The following is a 20,705-nucleotide window of genomic DNA, read 5'->3' as shown; positions in this document are numbered from 1 at the left end:
CAAACACCAGGTAATAAGATATAATGGGACTGTCAAAATTGTTACTTGAGGTTTTTTCCTGCCTTGCAATTAAATTTTAGCATAAACTTAGATCCATAATTGTCACTTAAAACACTTTCAACAAGATTCTACTCTGCTACAGCAGTAAAACTAAAAGTTATTACATACATTAAACAGTCCCTCACACATGCTAGAGAAAGCATGATTAGCTAATAAAAATGGGCCAAATTTTTAGAACAGATTCTAAAATTTTAATAGGTTGGAGGGGTTGGTATAACAGGCACCTGGGTCACGTGGAACTATCACATGGATATCAACGTGTCCAAAGCCTTAAGAGACATTCCAGAGAATACCATCTCATTTTAGAAAAATACAACATTATGAGCTTAATCAAATGGCAGGAAATCCGATTCATCTTTGACTCCCTTATCCCCCATAAAAGTGAGAATATAAAAATTCATGTATAAATGGCCAAATACAAATAATTCTTAATGTTTCACTTTAAAATTTATTCCTGTTTTACCTAACATATAAAACAGGGGGGAAGGGGAGAGTTCTCATTACCCTACCATACAGCAATAGGAACCTTTGAGAATTATTTAAATATCAGTGGAGTACTTATATAATTCTCACAAAACTTCTAACATACTAACATGAATAGGTTTATAATAAAAGAAAACAAGCCTCTCAATCAAGAGTCTGTATTTGGTATCTCACATCAACTGGTTCTTAACAGTATCACCTTTTCTGGTTTAAGAAAAAGACAGAAAATTAGAAAAATGATCTATTATATTTTTAATAAAGATAGTTTACAATGTGTATATTAGACCAAGAAGAGATTTCATTTCAATTCAAGGTGACTCCCAATACAAAACCTTCTTTTCAAATGTTAAAATCTAACAGCTTTAACCTACTAGGTGCTTAACGAATATTAGTTAATATTTATATTTTGGGGGAAGACTTCCAGTTTAAATTTACGCAGTGTATTTTTAGGGTCCTTATAAGTGTCATCTAGGAAGGAACATAATTCAACTAGAAGAAGATCACCATGCTACAGTGAACTGATTAACACCAAACAAAAATGTAATCTACAGATCTCATTCATCTCAACACAAATATAAGGTATAATAAAACCCTTTAAAAGTGTTACGTTTCTTTCTGATTTACTATAAAAATTCATAACAGTAAAACAATTTACAAAATTATACATGCTTATACCTTTTAAATGACTTATTAGTCCTAAATAATTCAGTACCCATATCCTGAGAACAAGTAGGACATCCTCCTACTTAATCACAATACAACCCAAGAAGTATGAAACCAATACCTTATTATCTTATATTAAACTTTGCCAATTTGTCCTAATGGTGTCCTTTATAGCTAGTCCCCAGGTCCAACCCCTAGTCCCAGATTCAATCAAGGATCATCCTCCTGTCTTTGACTGTCCTGTCACTTTAAGTCTCATTTAATCTGGAACACAATCTGCCAATTTCTTCTTTGCTTCCATGAAACTGACATGCTTTTTGTCTGTTGTGTTTTGGCCAAGCTGCATGGCACATGAGATCTTAGTTCCCTGACCAGGGATAGAAACCTTGCCTCCTGCACTGGAAGCTTGGAGCCTTAACCACTGGCAAGTCCTGACACTGACATTTTTAGAGTGTAGGCCTTAAAAAGCTTGTCCCACGATCTAAATTTATCCAACATTTTTCTTCTTGTTACTATTCAGGTTAAACTTTTTTTTGGTCAGGAACACTACAGGCCTATCCTGGAGATATTGCAGGTTCAGTTCCAGACCACCACAATAAAAGGAATATCACAATAAAGCGAGTCACACAAATGTTTTGGTTTCACAGTACATATAGAAGTTATATTTACACTATACATTGCTAAAGAATGCTAACCATCATCTGACAAGGCAGAGTTGCCATAAACCCTCAATTTGTAAGACAAGACAAAATAAGACATTACCTGTGAGTACAACGAGGTATGTCTGTACACGGGTGATATCATATCTTTTCCTTGACATCACATCAAGAAACACATAATGTCATTTGTCATTGGCAATGTCAACCTTGATCACTTGGCTAAGGTTAATTCTTTGGTGTGTTTTTTTTTAAGGCACAATAAAGGTTATGCTCAATACACACACATGATGATAGGCAAAGACTTCCAGCTTAACACATCACCACCCACCCTGTGCTATATACATTCATTCCATGCTAAGGGCAATATCATAGAGCCAAGTCAGGCTGTCCTTTCAATTATATGACAATCATCTTGGGAGCTCCCTGGCAGTCCAGTGGATGGGATTCAGTACTTCTAACTGCTGTGGCCTTGGTTCAATCCCTTTTCAGGGAATTAAGATGCCACAAGCCATACAACATGGCCAGGAAAAAAAAAAAAAAGACAATCGTTTCTAACAGGTGTCCTCAAGAACAGACTGAAAATCTATGAAATGGCATGCAGAACTCAAAAAAGCTTGCTGCCTATATAATTTCTATTTGCTTTATTTCCATAACCTAGAGCAGGAGCTCCTCGATCTAAGGTATTAGTTCTTTATAGTCCCTAGTGTTTCTTTTCCTTGTTACAACTAAAAGTTTTGTGCTTTTCTGTCTGTCTTTGTTTTACAGAATATTACAGAATATTCCCATTCCTTAGCCTGCGCTAGCTCATCTTTCTAGGTACGAGAGCAACTTCCAGTTAATTTTCCTAATGCAACACAGCATGCATTCCTTCAGAGGAAGCTTAACACAATAGTCACAGTGTGCAGCAGCTTTAAAAAAACAAAAACAAAAAACCCACTCTTCAAACAGCCCAATATTATTTCTGTTACCAAAATCCAGGTCATTTTCCAAACATCTAATGTATTGGTGCTATTAAATTTACCTGAAGAAATATTGACAATTTCTTTAACAATGGCGTTCTGGGCCTCCTCATATTCAGTTTTATTTTTGGTGTACTCTTCATTGAGAGAAGTCAGTTTACTGCAAATCAAGATAATGGTATTAGAAGTATTAAAACATCCACTGGAGGTAATATGCATTACCTCTGAAATATATCCGGAGTATTATCCTATAAAGCATCAAAACAATAATTAAAATGGAAACATCAGTAGAAAATGGGCAACTCATTAGGGGTGGATGTGACTGGAATTCAGTGTATTAACATTTATGCTGTTTGGAATGGCCCACTGGCACAATTCTTGCTATAAAAATTATTCCCTTGAGTAAAATTCCGATCTGTAATCTTTTCTAAAATATTTAAAAGAAGTAGTCTTCATCCCTATTAGGACAGAGGCCATCTTCACTTTTAAAATACACACACAAGCAGCACTATTTACAACACCCAAGATATGGAAGCAAATCAACTGCCCATCAACACATGAATGGATAAAGGTGTGGTGTGTGTGTATATTACTCAGCCATTAAAAATAATGAACCACTTGCAGAAATGTGAATGGATCTAAAGAATATTATGCTTAGAGAAATAAGTCAGAGAAAGACAAATAATCAACTACCCCAATTAAAAAACAACACACACACACACTCCACACAGTTTCTCTTATTACCGTAGGAAACTGTCTTTTCATACTGAAAGTTGTCCAAGTAAGGAAAATGTTTTGAAAACAATTCTACTGAGTGGTTTAAAGGGAAAATAAAAATTATAGGCTAAAACAAAAAATGAAGAAGAAAAATGAGAATAGAGAAAAAATATTCACTGATATCAAAGGAAGGGAATTAAGTTAAAACATAAAAAACAAGGTGAGGGGCTTACAGCAGAATCAAGAAAGAGGTGAAGTACATACAAGGAGGAGGAAAATATTAGTCAATCAAGGCAGTAACTGTGAATATGATGCTATCGGCCAATGGCATAACACACATATACAGCTCAAGAGCAGTAGAGGAGCACTAAAAGACTACTGTGAAACAGGCAAGTGGAAAGAATTAGAGGAAAAAAGAGAGAAGCAAAGATACTATAAAGGTGAGAGAATGCTGTGTGAAATGAAGAGCTGCCAGAGAGAAAGGTGTGGGCAGGGATCAGATTGTATAGGTTATGGTACAGATTTTATATTTTTCCTGATGACAGACATCAGAGGTTTTTAAGGACAATTATATGATCACAAAGTCAGACCCATGGCAAGCATTCAATTTGCTGACACAAATCAACGAACGAATAAACAAATGAACTTTTCACAACTTTTGGAACCACTGCCGTCATTCAGCTCAACTTCTTGTAGTTCTATTTTGGCTTAGGTAAGACAGAACTTTTGGGGGGTTATATCATCTTCAAATCACTTACTGGTCAGTTATAACGTATAAATTTCTTGAATCAGGGATATAGTGTGATCAAGAAATAGCAACTAATAAATCCAGCAACAGAAGATCTAGGTCTGAGTATCCACTATTACTAGTTGTCCAGTCCTGGGGAACTGGAGTTTCAGTTTCTCCATCTAAAGGTGAGAACTATGACCTGCGCTATTTATCTCAGAGGGTTGTATGAGAAACAAACTAAACAGACACACTGCTTTTCATAACTAGGTTGTCTGAACACCTAGAATAATGTCTGCATATAACAGACACTCAAAAACACTAAATAAATGGATAAAAGAGGGGTGCATATACAAAAGCTAACTGGAAATACTAAGAATACCCAAGAAGGGCGGGAGTAAGGCTGGCCATAAGTTCTAAAATAATACAGAAGAGAAAGGATCATGCCCTTACTCTCCCAGTTACTTTATTTTTAAATAATTCTTTTTCACTAGTAAGTAATTTGCCTCAGGAGCTTCCTAACACAAGCAAGAGAAAAAAGCATAAAAAACTACTAAGATTTTTTCCAACATTAACGTTATTTTTTAAAAAAAACTTATAGTCTAAATGAATGGCCTCATTAAAGTTGGTAGCATCTCCCTAAACTAAATGACACATCAATTGATATACCAGAATAACAAAATTTTCTTAGAAAAAATAAACGTGAAAATAACTAATAGAGATACGAAGGGAACTAACTCTAAGAGATACGTAAATACAAAAAAAAAAGTAATATAATCTATTTCATATTGATAAAAAGATAAGAGATATGTGAAAGAATAATCTTAAACCCAAAGTGCCACTTCAGTGAATGAGGAAAAGCTGAATTATTCAACAAGTAGCATTAGGATACCTTCTCCTCATAAGGAAAAAAAAAAAAAGGCTTCGATCTTATTTTATGCCTTGTATCAATAAATAAACTTCCTCATCATGCAACATTCACATTTCATCAGAGAATAGTTTATGGAACTAGTAAAGACTTAATTTAACATAGGCTTACAAACCTGTTTGTAAATTTAACACCATTCTTCTGGATATCCACTGTACTGAAATTTTTATTATTACGAAGGACTTTTTCTTCCTTGCATGTTACTCGGAAATAATAGCCAAACTGTGTGCTGGAATCCAGTTTAATCTGTTTGCCAGGATCTAAGCCTTCATGATCAGGAAAAAAAGAAAGAGTATGTCATAGATATGTACAGCCATTTTAAATGTAAGTGTTTAGAATACTTAAATCTAAATAGTGAAAAATATACTTTTATTATTTACATGACAGCATACTGGAAATTATTTATACTATCCGACTGGGGAAGATGCACATCCCACTTTACTCAAAAAACTACATGAATTAAGGATATCTATAAAATATTTAAATCCCCCTTTTAATGTTAGCCTGTGATGTGGAGCCCGTTCTGGGTAAACCCATCCAAGGCTGCAGGGCACCAGCAGTGGGGTAGCTCAGTGTTTCAGATGCTATGGGCACGAGGGTAGGTAGGGTATGGTTGTTACCCTTGAGGAGTTCTGCTGAAGGTTCTTTAGTTAACCAAAGCCTTTCCCTGGAACTAATATAGAATATAATTAAAGAAAACAAATATACTTTCCAAAGAAAAATGTGAGACTCTGAGATCGACAACGAAGCTCTAGAAAACACTAGTCCATGTACTCTGTTAAGCGTAGGGAGTGTCACAAAAAAGGCAGTGATCAATCAGCTAGACTACGCACCTAAGATTTTTTAATTTTTACGCTTGTCCTCTCCTCATTCATTCATCAATGTGATCTTTAGACCCCAAACCAGAAGAGAGAGATAGTACCTTAAAACTTAAGATAAATAAATGTATTTGCTAAAACATGACTATGGAGTACTAGAAACAGCAAACAACTAAAGACCGATCTCACTTGACCAGGGAGGAGACACATAAAGAGAACATGCAGGGATCTATAAGATGAGGAGGGTAAATTTCAATATCCTTCAAGTCAAAGATTAAATCTAGGATCAAGTTCATATATGAACTCTCCATGGAAACTATTTTTTTTTAATTTTATATATGTTGGTATGGGCATATACAACAGGGGGCTTCCCAGGTGGTGCAGTGGTAAAGAATCTGCCTGCCAACGCAGGGGACTCAAGAGATGCAGGTTTGATCCCTGGGTCAGGAAGATCCTCTGGAGAAGGAAATGGCAACCCCCTCCATTATTTCTGCCTGGAAAATTCCATGGACTGAGGAGCCTGGTGCACTATAGTCCATGGGGTCGCAAAGAGTCAGACATGACTGAGCACACATGGCCATATACTAGTGATACTGCTCTGCGGGGCCTTCTAATATGCTAAGATTTACTCATTTAACATAGAAGTCAAAGATGCTCATTACAAAGAGGTTTATAAATTCAGAGCAAGACAGAACAAAACAGTGTGAGACAAATGAGGGAATAAGCTAGGGAATTTAAAACAAGTGATTTTTAAAGTTGATATTAATGAAGTGCTTGGGAACCCCAAAGCCAAATCAATGAACTATTCCTAATAGAATTAGGCTTACAGAAAGAGTGTCATTTAAAATAGGTCTTACTTAAAAGATGTTGCAAGGGCAATATGGGGTGATTTGTTTGGCAGGAATGTGCGGTCATCCTGGGATTAGAGAAATTGGTTAAGAGATGAATCTGTAGGGGAGGCCAGGCCCCAGATGTAAAGAATCCTGTATGTAAACTTTATGTGACTGTAATTTTATGCAGTAGAAAACGGGCACTTTAAACAAGGAGGTGGCATGATCAACTGTGTCTTCTAGCTCCGGTGTGGATACTATGTAGACAAAAGAATTATTCAAACCTTCAAGGACCCATTCTTACCTAGATCTCTAGCTGCACTTACTAATGTTGACTGCATCTTCTTTTCTAAGTCATCCATTATTTCTCTTAATTCACTCAAGTTAGGATCAAATGAAGGTTTTACAAGGAATTCATGGTTTTCCACCTATAAACAGAACAAAAAGTAGCCAAATTTTATCAGTGATGGATAAAGACGGAAGTCATGTAATTCTTTGCTTATTTAAAATTCACCAATGTTTTGAGTTAAAATGATTCACTATAAGTTATTCAGTCACAACTGTAAAGGAGTTTTTATTGATTAACAGATGTAAAGAGTTCTACTTATTAGGAGCTGAGACCTCTAGATACGCAAAAATTATTCATGTGAAACAGCTTAGTGCTACTGATGCTTTTAACACTAACAGTATACATTATTTTTATTTATATTTTTTCCCTAAACAATGTTTAAAGACTGTAACAGAATGGTTTTTGCCCAAACCAAGGATCTACCTTAGGAATTTCATGAAGTTAGCTCTTGCAATCCTTTTTTGAAAGAAAACAAAATGACTAAAACTTGAACAGAAAAAATTCTGAAAGACTATTTTTTAAAAAAAGAATGAAGTCTATCCACACATATAATAAGAACTATTAAAAAGACCTAATTTCATATAAAAATGAGTCAGTTTTCTAAAATGAGGAAATTTTTTAAAAATCAGTATGTGAGATTGATATAAATTCCTAATTACTATCCATTTAATTACAGCATACCTTCTCCACATACCAAAATTGAACACAAGAATGAGGAAATAAAATATTACAGAAAACTATCAAAAATGAGAATAAAACATTTATCAAATAACTTTCTCAATTTAAATCAACAAAATATTTTATCATATACTATAATTTTAAATTTCAAACAAAACTAACTTTTTTTAAAGGCAAAAGATTTGTAAAAATAGCTTTGTAAAATATAAAAATGTAAAAGTTGACATTTTCTTTTTTAAAAAGGTACTCGTTTGCATGTATGAGAAAAACATCATTAACTGGGCAAGTATAAAAATATACAACTCACAGATGAGAAAATAAGTAGTAAACTAAAGTCACAGAAAAGTGCTATAGCTCCATAATAATAAAAGGCATGAATATTTAGGCACCCTTAAGGTATTATTCTACAGCTTTTTTTTTTTAAAGAAAAAGAAACCTATTCCCAAATACTAATGAGGCTACAGTGAAATTACTATATTCATTCATTTCTGGTGAGAATCTAAATTGCTATAACCTTAAAAAAACAAAAAAGAGCAATATGCGACAAGACTCAGAGATATTTGTTATACTCTGACATAGCAACTCTACTCCTAGAAATTCAATCTAAGGAAATAATGCAACAGAAGCAAACAACACATGGATGAATAAGATCTCTACAGATTTATCTGTTATAAGGCCTGGAAATAATAGAACATCACAATATTTGCACAGTTCAGTTCAGTTCAGGCACTCAGTCGTGTCCGACTCTTTGCAACCCCATGAGTTGCAGCACACCAGGGCTCCCTGTCCATCACCAACTCCAGGAGTTCACTCAGACTCACGTCCACTGAGTCAGTGATGCCATCCAGCCATCTCATCCTCTGTTGTCCCCTTCTCCTCCTGCACCCAATCCCTCCCAGCATCAGGGTCTTTTCCAATGAGTCAACTCTTCGCATGAGGTGGCCAATGTTCTGGAGTTTCAGCTTTAGCATCATTCCTTCCAAAGAAATCCCAGGGCTGATCTCCTTCAGAATGGACTGGTTGGATCTCCTTGCAGTCCAAGGGACTCTCAAGAGTCTTCTCCAACACCACAGTTCAAAACCATCAATTCTTCGGTGCTCAGCCTTCTTCACAATCCAACTCTCACATCCATACATGACTACTGGAAAAACCATAGCCTTGACTAGACAGACCTTTGTTGGCAAAGTAATGTCTCTGCTTTTGAATATGCGATCTAGGTTGGTCATAACTTTCCTTCCAAGGAGTAAGCGTCTTTGAATTTCATGGCTGCAATCACCATCTGCAGTGATTTTGGAGCCCCCCAAAATAAAGTCTGACACTGTTTCCACTGTTTCCCCATCTACTTGCCATGAAGTGATGGGACCAGATGCCATGATCTTCGTTTTCTGAATGTTGAGCTTTAAGCCAACTTTTTCACTCTCCACTTTCACTTTCATCAAGAGGCTTTTTAGTTCCTCTTCACTTTCTGCCATAAGGGTGGTGTCATCTGCATATCTGAAGTTATTGATATTTCTCCCAGCAATCTTGATTCCAGCTTGTGTTTCTTCCAGTCCAGCGTTTCTCATGATGTACTCTGCATATAAGTTAAATAAACAGGGTGACAATATACAGCCTTGATGAACTCCTTTTCCTATTTGGAACCAGTCTGTTGTTCCATGTCCAGTTCTAACTATTGCTTCCTGACCTGCATACAGATTTCTCAAGGTGGTCAGGTGGTCTGGTATTCCCATCTCTTTCAGAATTTTCCACAGTTTATTGTGATCCACACAGTCAAAGGCTTTGGCATAGTCAATAAAGCAAAAATAGATGTTTTTCTGAAACTCTCTTCCTTTTTCAGTGATCCAGTGGATGTTGGCAATTTGATCTCTGGTTCCTTTGCCTTTTCTAAAACCAGCTTGAACATCAGGAAGTTCACAGTTCACGTATTGCTGAAGCCTGGCTTGGAGAATTTTGAGTATTACTTTACTAGCATGCGAGATGAGTGCAATTGTGCAGTAGTTTGAGCATTCTTTGGCATTGCCTTTCTTTGGGATTGGAATGAAAACTGACCTTTTCCAGTCCTGTGGCCACTGCTGAGTTTTCCAAATTTGCTGGCATATGGAGTGCAGCACTTTCACAGCATCATCTTTCAGGTTTTGAAATAGCTCAACTGGAATCCCATCACCTCCACTAGCTTTGTTTGTAGTGATGCTTTCTAAGGCCCACTTGACTTCACATTCCCGGATGTCTGGCTGTAGATGAGTGATCACACCATCATGATTATCTGGGTCATGAAGGTTTTTTTGTACAGTTCTTCTGTGTATTCTTGCCACCTCTTCTTAATATCTTCTGCTTCTGTTAGGTCCATACCATTTCTGTCCTTTATTGAGCCCATCTTTGCATGAAATGTTCCCTTGGTATCTCTAATTTTCTTGAAGAGATCTCTAGTCTTTCCCATTCTGTTGTTTTCCTCTATTTCTTTGCATTGGTCACTGAGGAAGGCTTTCTTATCTCTTCTTGCTATTCTTTGGAACTCTGCATTCAGATGCTTATATCTTTCCTTTTCTCCTTTGCTTTTCACTTGTCTTCTTTTCACAGCTATTTGTAAGGCCTCCCCAGACAGCCATTTTGCTTTTTTGCATTTCTTTTCCATGGGGATGGTCTTGATCCCCGTCTCCTGTACAAGGTCACGAACCTCAGGCCATAGTTCATCAGGCACTCTATCGATCAGATCTAGGCCCTTAAATCTATTTCTCACTTCCACTGTATAATCATAAGGGATTTGATTTAGGTCATACCTAAATGGTCTAGTGGTTTTCCCTACTTTCTTCAATTTAAGTCTGAATTTGGCAATAAGGAGTTCATGATCTGAGCCACAGTCAGCTCCTGGTCTTGTTTTTGCTGACTGTATAGAGCTTCTCCATCTTTGGCTGCAAAGAATATAATCAGTCTGATTTTGGTGTTGACTATCTGGTGATGTCCATGTGTAGAGTCTTCTCTTGTGTTGTGGAAGAGGGTGTTTGCTATGACCAGTGCATGTTCTTGTGCATAGTTGCACAATGGTACATCAATAGAATATTATACAGCTATTTAAATAGGCAATAAGATGACTTAGAAACAAGGACTAAGGCTTATGATAACTCCAAGGGAAAAATTAATGCTACAATGGTGGACTGACAGTGTTACAGAACTGCCTTCTTCCAATAAACTTAAGAGAAGTGATGCTGAGCCAGGCTAAATTCCTATCCTCATTCCCACCTTCCAGTAATCCACGGGTGAGTAAAAAAAAACCCTGAAAAAGCTCACTTAATAATCCCAACCTGGAGAGAAGACCCAAATGAAGCAAGGGAAAGTAATGACTGACCTCTAACTTACTAAACAGTCTTAGGCCACACCCCAAATGGAGTGCCCTTTGGTAATGCTGTACTCCTCCCAAACAATGGATAAGAAAATATACCACCCAACTAAGTGTTCTAACTTAGAACTGAAGTATTCCAACAAACATGACACAATGACTTCTATGAGTTGTTTTCCTATCATCAGCCACTTAGCACCAGAAACACACACAGCTACTACCCTAGACTACACAACAGGAAATATTAACAGAACAAAATAAACCCGGGCTTAGAACTCCAAAATGGTATAATAAAATCAGGAAAAAATATTAAAAAAAAAAGAAAAGAAAATCAGATCCTAGCAGTATCACTGAAGTAAAAATAAATACAAATAATACAGAAATAAATATACAAATAAAATACAAATAAAATTTAAAAACTGGCTTAAAACTCAACATTCAAAAAATGAAGATCACGGCATCAGGTCCCATCACTTCATGGCAAGTAGAGGGGGGAAAAAAGTGAAAACAGTGGCAGATTTTATTTTCTTGGGCTCCAAAATCACTATAGATGGTGACTGCAGCCATGAAATTAAAAGACGCTTGCTCCTTGGAAGAAAAGCTATGACAAACCCAGACAGCATATTAAAAAACAGACACAACACTTTGCTGACAAAGGTCCATAGGGTCAAAGCTATGGTTTCTCCAGTAGTCATGTATGGATGTGAGAGTTGGACCATAAAGAAGGCTGAGAGCCAAAGAATTGATGCTTTTGAATTGTGGTGCTGGATAAGATTCTTGAGAATCCCTTGGATAGCAAGGAGGTCAAACCAGTCAATTCTAAAGGAAATGAACCCTGAATATTCACTGGAAGGACTGATGCTGAAGCTGAAGTTCCAATACTTTGGCCACCTGATGCAAGGAGCTGACTCAGTGGAAAGACCCTGATACCGGAGATTGAGAGCAACAGGAGAAGGGGGCAACAGAGAATTAGATAGTTGGATGGCACCACTGACTCAATGGACCTGAGTCTGAACAAACTCTGGGAGATAGTGATGGACATGGTAGCCTGGCGTGCTGCAGTCCATGGAGTTGTAAAGAGTTGGACATGACTTAGGGACTTAACAACAAATAAATACAATACAACAACAAAAAGATACTGTTGAATAGAATTACCTGTACTGACATAGAAGAAAAGACTTGATATAATCAGAGACATTTCACAAGACAGAGATTAAAGTAATTAGAGAGAAGAAAAATATAAGGAAGGTACTAGAAATCTTCAAAAACAAAAGCAAAAACTCCACTATCCTAGAAATACTAGATAAAATATTACAAGCATTTTTTTCAAATATGTTTATAGTTAAGAGAAAACTAGATACCTGAGCTCCTACAAAGTGGAGTCAGTCACCAGCATAAAGCAGGCCACAGCGCCATTTTAAAAATCTTACCTCATGAGAAATGGTAACAATTAGAGAAACCTACCTCCAGCAGCTTGGGCCCCAGGAAAGGGAAAGTGGGGGCAGAATCTCCTCTCTGACAATGTGTGACCAAAAGCCTGCCTTTACTATATATAGAATAAGTGAAGTGAAGTCGCTCAGTCATGTCCTACTCATTGTGACCCCATGGACTGTAGCCTACCAGGTCTTCTGTCCGTGGGATTTTCCAGGAAATCAGTTCAGTTCAGTTCAGTGGCTCAGTTGTGTCCGACTCTTTGCGACCCCATGAATCGCAGCACGCCAGGCCTCCCTGTCCATCACCAACTCCTGGAGTTCACCCAGACCCACGTCCATCGAGTCAGTGATGCCATCCAGCCATCTCATCCTGTGTCGTCCCCTTCTCCTCCTGCCCCCAATCCCTCCCAGCATCAGAGTCTTTTCCAATGAGTCAACTCTTCGCATGAAGTGGCCAAAGTTGGAGTTTCAGCTTCAGCATCATTCCCTCCAAAGAAATCCCAGGGCTGATCTCCTTCAGAGTAACTATTAATAGTAAGAATCTAGTGTATACAGCACAGGGAACTCTACTCAAAGCTCTGTAATGAGCTACGTGGGAAAAGAATCTAACGAAGAGTGGATACATGTATGAAGTGAAGTGAAAGTTGCTCAATGGTGTCTGACTCTTTGTGAACCCATGGACTATACATACAGTTCATGGAATTCTCCAGGCCAAAATACTGGAGTGGGTAGCCTTTCCCTTCTCCAGGGGATGTTCCCAAACCAGGGATCGAACTGGGTCTCCCGCACTGCAGGCGGATCCTTTACCTGCTAAGCCACAAGGGAAGCCCAAGAATACTGGAGTGGGGAGCCTATCCCTTTCTCTGGGGGATCTTTCTGACCCAGGAATTGAACCAGGGTCTCCTGCATTGCAGGCAGATTCTTTACCAACTCAGCTATCAGGGAAGCCCAGATACAAGTATATGTAGAACTAATTCACTTTGCTGCACAGCAGAAACTAACACAACACTGTTAATCAACTATACTCCAATACAAACTAATTTAAAATAACCAAATAAATAAACGCCTTCACTTGGATTGGGATTTCAAATGTCTGCTACTTATCTTAGCAATGCAAAAGGCTGTTGGTTTTGGCCATTTCTATTATCCCCTCTTACAGTGATAGAACTGACAATTTTTCAGAAGACATGTTAACTACTAAGAACAAACACTACATTTTCCAGCTTCCCTTGCAGCTGGTGTGAACATACGATTAAATTCTGATCAAAAGACTGTGAGCAGAAATGATGGGTACCATTTCCAGAATGTGACCTCCTCTTCCCTCTTTGTCCTTTGCCATTGGCTGGAATAAAGATAAGGAAGTAAGCTATCCTGGATCTTGAAGGAGAAGTAAAGGAAAAGACCAGCTACAGAGATAGTGAGCCTGCCTTGCCAACCCTGTGTTGCTATGCCCACACAGTCATGATAGAAAATTAAACCCCTATCCTATTTAAGCCATTGTTATTTATTTGCGGTTTCTTTTTCACCAGCTAAGTCTTTGCCAGCAGCCTAATCTTTGCCCAAACGAATGTAGAAAGCTCCAGACTGAGAAATTAACTTAAAAGTGTTCCGGGGTTAATTACATTTGTAAGGTATAAAGCAAAAGCAAATTTTATCTGAGGGGATATATGATTTGCCTGTATAACTTGCACAGGAGGAACACAAATAAATGAGTATTATCTAAACATACATAACAGACAAGGAAACAAGACACCATGAGTAAAAGATTCAAAACAATAAAAACAAAAGACAGCAGAAAGAAGACAATGAGCAGATTTAAATCCAAGAAACTTTAAAGATGGAATATTAAATATATTTACAACATTTAAAGAATGAGAATAGAACACGTGAGCAAAGAACAAGATATTACTTAAAAAAGAGTAGACAGAGTGAACCAAACAACTTTTATAAATGAAAAATATAATGATTAATTTTTAAAAAATGGGTTGTTAAACTACACATCAGAGTTGACAAATTAGACTATCTGAAGTAATCACAAAAAAAGCAGCACAGACACATGCAGAAAAAGAATGTAAGAGGCCAACACATGTCTAATCCTAGCATTAGAAAAAGAGAATGAAGAAATACAGTGTTGGAGGAGATAATGACTAATAACTTTTCAGAACCAATAAAAGACAATAATTTTCTGTTTAAGAAAATGCAGTAAATCCAAATAGGAAAAAAGAAAAGAAACCCACTTTTGGACACAGAGTAGTAAAAGGAGCCAATATCTGGAAACAAGATGGGTAAACAACAAAATAGTGCAAGCCAAAGGGCCGTGTGACACAATTTCACAGGCACTGAAGAGAAGCAGCGTCAGTGTGAAACTGTACACGCAGTTAAAACTTACTAGCCCTGTGTTAAAGCAACCCAGCCCTGTGTTTCACCCTTGTTCCTGCACTGTGCTTTGGCTTGCACTTTTTGCTGTTTACCCACCTTGTTTCCAGATACTGGCTCCTTTCACTACTCTGTGTCCAGAAGTGGGTTCCAACAAACAAAATCTAACAGCCCGCCCCCCCCCCCCTCAGTAAAGGAACACCTAAAGAATATCCAGGAAGAAGGAATGAATAGCAACGAAAATGATAAGCATAAAGGTAAATCTAAACCGAACACTGACTATAAACAGTGGAAATCTAAGGGGCATAAAGATAGAAATAAAGGATCAGCCAATAATGAAGAAATGTTATCTGATCTAAGGTATTCTAAGGTTCTGATATTTGAGGGGAGATGTAAGAACATGCTGACAGGTTTTTCACTTTGATGAGTTATGTATACACATTAAAAAAAAAAAGTTTGTAACTAACCTCAAACCAGTGCGTGATTGATAGGATGGAGGAGGAGCATGAGGGGAGACAAATGGGGATTTTTAAAATCCAATCAATATAAAAGAAAGAAAGAGTGAGTAAGGGGAACCAGGAAGAATAGGAATCACAAAATAATTTGGTAGAAATAAATCCAAACTTAAAAAAAAGAGATTATCAAATTAAACTTTGAAATAAATAAAATGCATCTATAAGTTTTACCTAAAACAAAAAAACTCACAAAGGATTGAAAAAGATATACTATGTAAAAAACAAAAAATAAGGACTGGCATTGCTTTCTTATTATCAGACAAAATATATCTAAGACAAAAAACATTACATAATAATAGGATGACTATTATGAAAGTGTCCCTAAAAATTCAACTCACTGCAGAAAAAAATAACAGCTCTGTGCCTTGAAAACATAAGGAGCAAAATTTCTTCACATTTCTGTTAGTAACTCAGCAGATTAAAAGTTAGCAAGTATCCAGATAATGTGAACAAAACAACTAAAGTTTTATCTAATGGACATATAGAGAACTCTGCAACCAAAATTAGGGAGCACTTATAATCCATAAATACATGGAGAATTTTATAAAATTGACACATACCAAGCTTATAAATTTTGGCCACCTCATGTCAAGAGTTGACTCATTGGAAAAGACTCTGATGCTGGGAGGGACTGGGGGCAGGAGGAGAAGGGGACGACAGAGGATGAGATGGCTGGATGGCATCATCGACTTGATGGACATGAGTTTGAGTGAACTCCGGGAGTTGGTGATGTACAGGGAGGCCTGGTGTGCTGCGATTTATGGGGTCGCAAAGAGTCGGACACGACTGAGCGACTGAACTGAACTGAACTGAACTGAAGCTTATAAATTTAAAAACTTTCTAAACAAATGACAGATCAAAGAACAAGTGATGATGGGAATAAATAACTCAAAACTGAGTAAGAAATAATACCTCTCAAAACATATGGGATGCATGCTGGTAAAACAACACATAGAAAAGTATAACCTTAATTGCTTACTAAAAAAGGCTGGAAAAAGAAAGGCTGAAAGACATAAAAAATAGATGAAATATATACATAAGACTGGACATTAATGAAAAACAAAGCAACCCAAAGCTACAAGGAGGATTTAAAAGTCAAAAGTTGATCCTCTAAAATAAACAGGCTATGCAAAGGATGGAATATCAGAGGCACATATTATATTAAAAATAAACAGGAACTCTGCCTGCAAATACAATAGTGCTTTTAAAAATAATAAGCAATCACTATGAACAAATTTTGGCAGCTGGAAAACTCAGAAACATGTATTTCCTAGAAAAAGGGTTTAGTATTCAGAATATAAATAGAATTCATAACTCAATGAGCTTCCCTGGTGGCTCAGATGGTAAAGAGAGCGGGAGACGCGGGTTCAATCCCTGGGTTGGGAAGATCCCCTGGAGAAGGAAATGGCAACCCACTCCAATATTCTTGCCTGGAAAATTCCATGGACGGAGGAGCCTGGCAGGCTACAGTCCATGGCGTTGCAAAAAGCTGGACACAACTGAGCGAACATGTCCCATCCATAATTCAACAACAGAAAGACAAATAAGCCAATTTAAAAATGAGCAAAAAATCTGAATAGACATTTCTCCAAAGATACAAAATGGTCAACAAATATATGAAAAGATTTTACCTTCAGATACTAGGGAAATGCAAATCAAAACCACAATGAAATGTAACTTCATACTAACTAGGATGGCTATTACAACAATGAAGAAAAAACAAAAAACCCACAAGTATTAGCAAGAATGTGCAGAAACTGGAATCCTCATATATTGTCGGTAGGAATTTTAAGTGGTAAAGGGACCAGGCAGAACAGCGCAGTGATTCCTCAAAAAGTTAAACATAAAATTACCATATGACTCAGCAATTTCACTCCTAGCTATATATCTAAAAGAACAGAACAAGAGTTGTACATGACTGTTCAAAGGCGTACTATTCATGCTAGCCAAAAAGTAGAAACAACCTACATGTCCATCTACAAGTGACTATATAAACAAAGCATGGTATACCCATACAATGGCACCTTTCTGATCATAAGAGAAGCCAGTCATCACAAAGGCTACATATTGTATGATTCCATTTATAAATGTCTAGAATCGGCAAGACAGTAGAGATGAAAAATAGGTTAGTGGCTGCCAGCAACTGAGGAAACTGGGAAAGAGAGTAGCTGCTAATGGGTATGGGTTTTCTTTTGGTAGTAATGGAAAATATTTTAGAACGAAGTGGTAGTGGCTGCACAACAATGAAAATGTAGTAAATACCAATGAATAATATGGTTTTAAAATTTTTATGTAAATTACTCTTCAAAAATGTAATCATTGGAAAGAAAAAAAGGAAAAAATATAATATTCATGCATAGAAAGACTCAATGTTGTAATGATGTTGATTCTCCCCTAAGTTAATCACTAAATAAAATGCAATTTCAATCAAAATATTGATGACAATATTATTCATAAAGTTTAGAAATAACCAATAGTACCTATTATAGTAACGAAATGCATGAAAACTATAACAATAAACACCGGTTCCAGGATAGCAGGTAATTCTGTGGAGGGATGTATGAAATAGGACTTTGTAGTGAGCATACTATTAGTATGACAAGTATTTCCTAATTAAATGTTAAGATTTTTAAACACCTCAAAAAAGGAGGAAAGTGAATGGAAAAATTAACAGGAGAAAGGATGTGGATAGAAAGAGGGGGAAGGAAGGACAGGGGTTGGAAAAGAAAAGGAAGGAAACAGGGGTCGAGGCACCGGAGGTCAGACAAAGGAAAGGGGGAAGGTAAAAGCAGGGAAAGTTAAGGGGTGAAGAAAAGAGAAGAGGAATGAGGAATTTTTCAGACATCTAGGCAGGAAGAGCAGATCACCTGAAATGTGGGGATGGAGAGGTGGGTGGGGAGGAAGGGGCAGTTGTAAATCAAAATGGTAACAGACATTTCATTAGTACTGAATGTCAGAAGATAGTGATGCACCCTGGAAGTTTTAAGAAAGCACTAATAATAATAAAGATTTGTTTGAGAATAAAGCTAAAAGACAGATATGTTTATCAAGCATGAAGTAATTCAAGGCCTATAATAATATTCGTCAACCTTAAAAAAAAAAAAAAAAAAAAAACCTGAAAAACAAATCTGGCCAAATAAAAGTCGAATTAAGCATTTTAAAACCCAGGAATGAAGAAGCCATGGTAAAAGAACATGATGAGCACTGAATTCATTTACAAATAAAAATGAACGTTAAGTAGCCTGGAAATTGGAATTAAGGCTACAGACATATGCATATTTTAGACCTGGCCAGTGCAAAAATAGAACTATTAAAAACCAAGAGGTATAAAGGGAGTTCTGTAGAAGCACATATGAGGGAGTGGTTAACTGCTCAACTTTCAGAGCAGGTAATTAATACTCCAAAACTGAAACATGTTTGTCAAAGAAACTTCCATCTTTTCATATTTTTCTAACTTAAGTTTCTTTAACCTATGTTTTAGATTATTTTCCCTCTCTTATGGTGAAAAATCATTCAACTGAAGTTAAACAATTCCCTCCAGTAATTTTTTTTTTTGTTATTACACTGAAAACCATTAGGTTAGACCCTTTTAAAATTAAAAGTTACATCTACAGTATGAGTTTCCTACTCTAATTTATCTATGCATCTGTCTGCACATAACCATAAAAAGACCATTAGCTATGTCTCAATGGGGGCACTACTAGGATAGAATAGACAGTACTTTATTGTAAGGGACTAAAATGCAAAATTTCAACATCTGTTCTCTAAAACTTCAATCCTGCTCATACTTGAGAACAGACTAATTTTAGTAACAGTCATCTCTGGGTGATAGATGTGGCGGATATTTTAACTTCCATCTCTCTTCCTTTCTGCATTGTGTGAATGCTTTATATAGGTATCGGTTTTACATAAACAGTGTTTTATTTTTATTTTTTGGCCATGAAGCATGAGGGATGTTAGTTCCCTGACCAGGAATCAAACCTGCGCCCCCAGCATTGGAAACAGGGAGTCTTAACCACTGGACCAAGGACAACTCCTAGTCCTGTGTTTTTTAAAGCAGAACTATAAGAAAAAATGCCAGTAGGTTCTGACAGTTAATTCTAGGTGGGAGAATAGGAATACTTCGCTTCTTTGTATTTCTTTTTCATTTCCAGGTATAAAAACTTTAAAGTATACTGCATATAAATGCAGCATCTTTAAAACTTCTATATACTCTACAATGATATAGTTGTATCAGAACTATTCAACTGTGGCTTATTAAAAACAATTTCAATTTTTTGTCCCAGTATTTTCAATAAAAATTTACCTAAAGTCATTACTTTTCCAAGATGAAATATCAGTAAGGAGTATATGTGAAAACTAAGATTCAAAGATAAAATGGTCCAAATACGTACAGAAAGGTTTAAAAATTTCATACATCCCACTGAATCACACAATAAACTAAAATTGTTTACTTTTTGTGAAAAATCATTGTTATTTTTGAACCCTGCTTTATGGTAGTTCTGCTCTACATTCACTTCAAAAACAGAAAATCATTCCATAAAATTTATGGAAAGCAGCCACAAAAACAACTGATGCATTTATATAAAAAGCTAAGCCTCTAGGAAAAGATAAAAAGTAACCCAACCATTCACATAAATGACTGCTCCCCTCATCACATGAATTCCTAAGTGCACAGCTAGAAAATATGAAATCATACATAAAACGACTGATATTCTCTTGAGGTTTTCTCAAAGTGGTTCTGAGTCATGTAATTGAAATGCCTAAACTCATCACAAATATCTACAATGACAGTGAAGGGTTGGAATCACCTTATAACCCAAGCTAAGTTTAAAAGTTTGTAACTGAGAATAGAGAAGATATTATAGTAAGTCACCTCCCTAGAGACTCTAGACAGGTTTTAACTAGGAATCTGATTTATTTAAAAGACAATATCATACTATAAAACATGAAAGTCTACAGTTACAGGGCAGAATCCTAGCAGACACTCCTGGTGGTCTTACAACAGTTACTCCCCCACCTTCCCCCCTCCCAGTAGTGCTCTTACTTTGTGTGCCTCCAGTTAGAGAAATAATGTAGCCTTGGTTATCTTAGGCCCATAACCACATTCTACTTCTCTGGCCACACTCACTGCTTAAATAGTCCCATCAAGGCAAACTGCAGGAATCGTTCTTGG

The 20,705-nt window shown here is 36.7% G+C and overlaps 1 protein-coding gene across 1 annotated transcript in view; it reads right to left on the bottom strand.

Annotated features, from left to right (window-relative positions):
- The window catches only part of MSH2 (mutS homolog 2), a 90,244-nt gene that overhangs the window by 7,730 nt on the left and 61,809 nt on the right, over positions 1-20,705 (bottom strand). Inside the window, exons 9-11 of the mRNA XM_006048042.4 lie at positions 7,149-7,272; positions 5,312-5,462; positions 2,887-2,984 (exon numbers count right to left, since the gene is read on the bottom strand). Coding sequence (XP_006048104.1) covers positions 2,887-2,984; positions 5,312-5,462; positions 7,149-7,272 — 373 coding nt within the window. The remainder of the gene's footprint in view (positions 1-2,886; positions 2,985-5,311; positions 5,463-7,148; positions 7,273-20,705) is intronic.

This window comes from Bubalus bubalis, chromosome 12 (assembly GCF_019923935.1).
Source record: "Bubalus bubalis isolate 160015118507 breed Murrah chromosome 12, NDDB_SH_1, whole genome shotgun sequence".
NCBI classification, from domain to species: Eukaryota; Metazoa; Chordata; class Mammalia; order Artiodactyla; family Bovidae; genus Bubalus; species Bubalus bubalis.
This window is presented reverse-complemented; position numbering and strand designations above follow the sequence as displayed.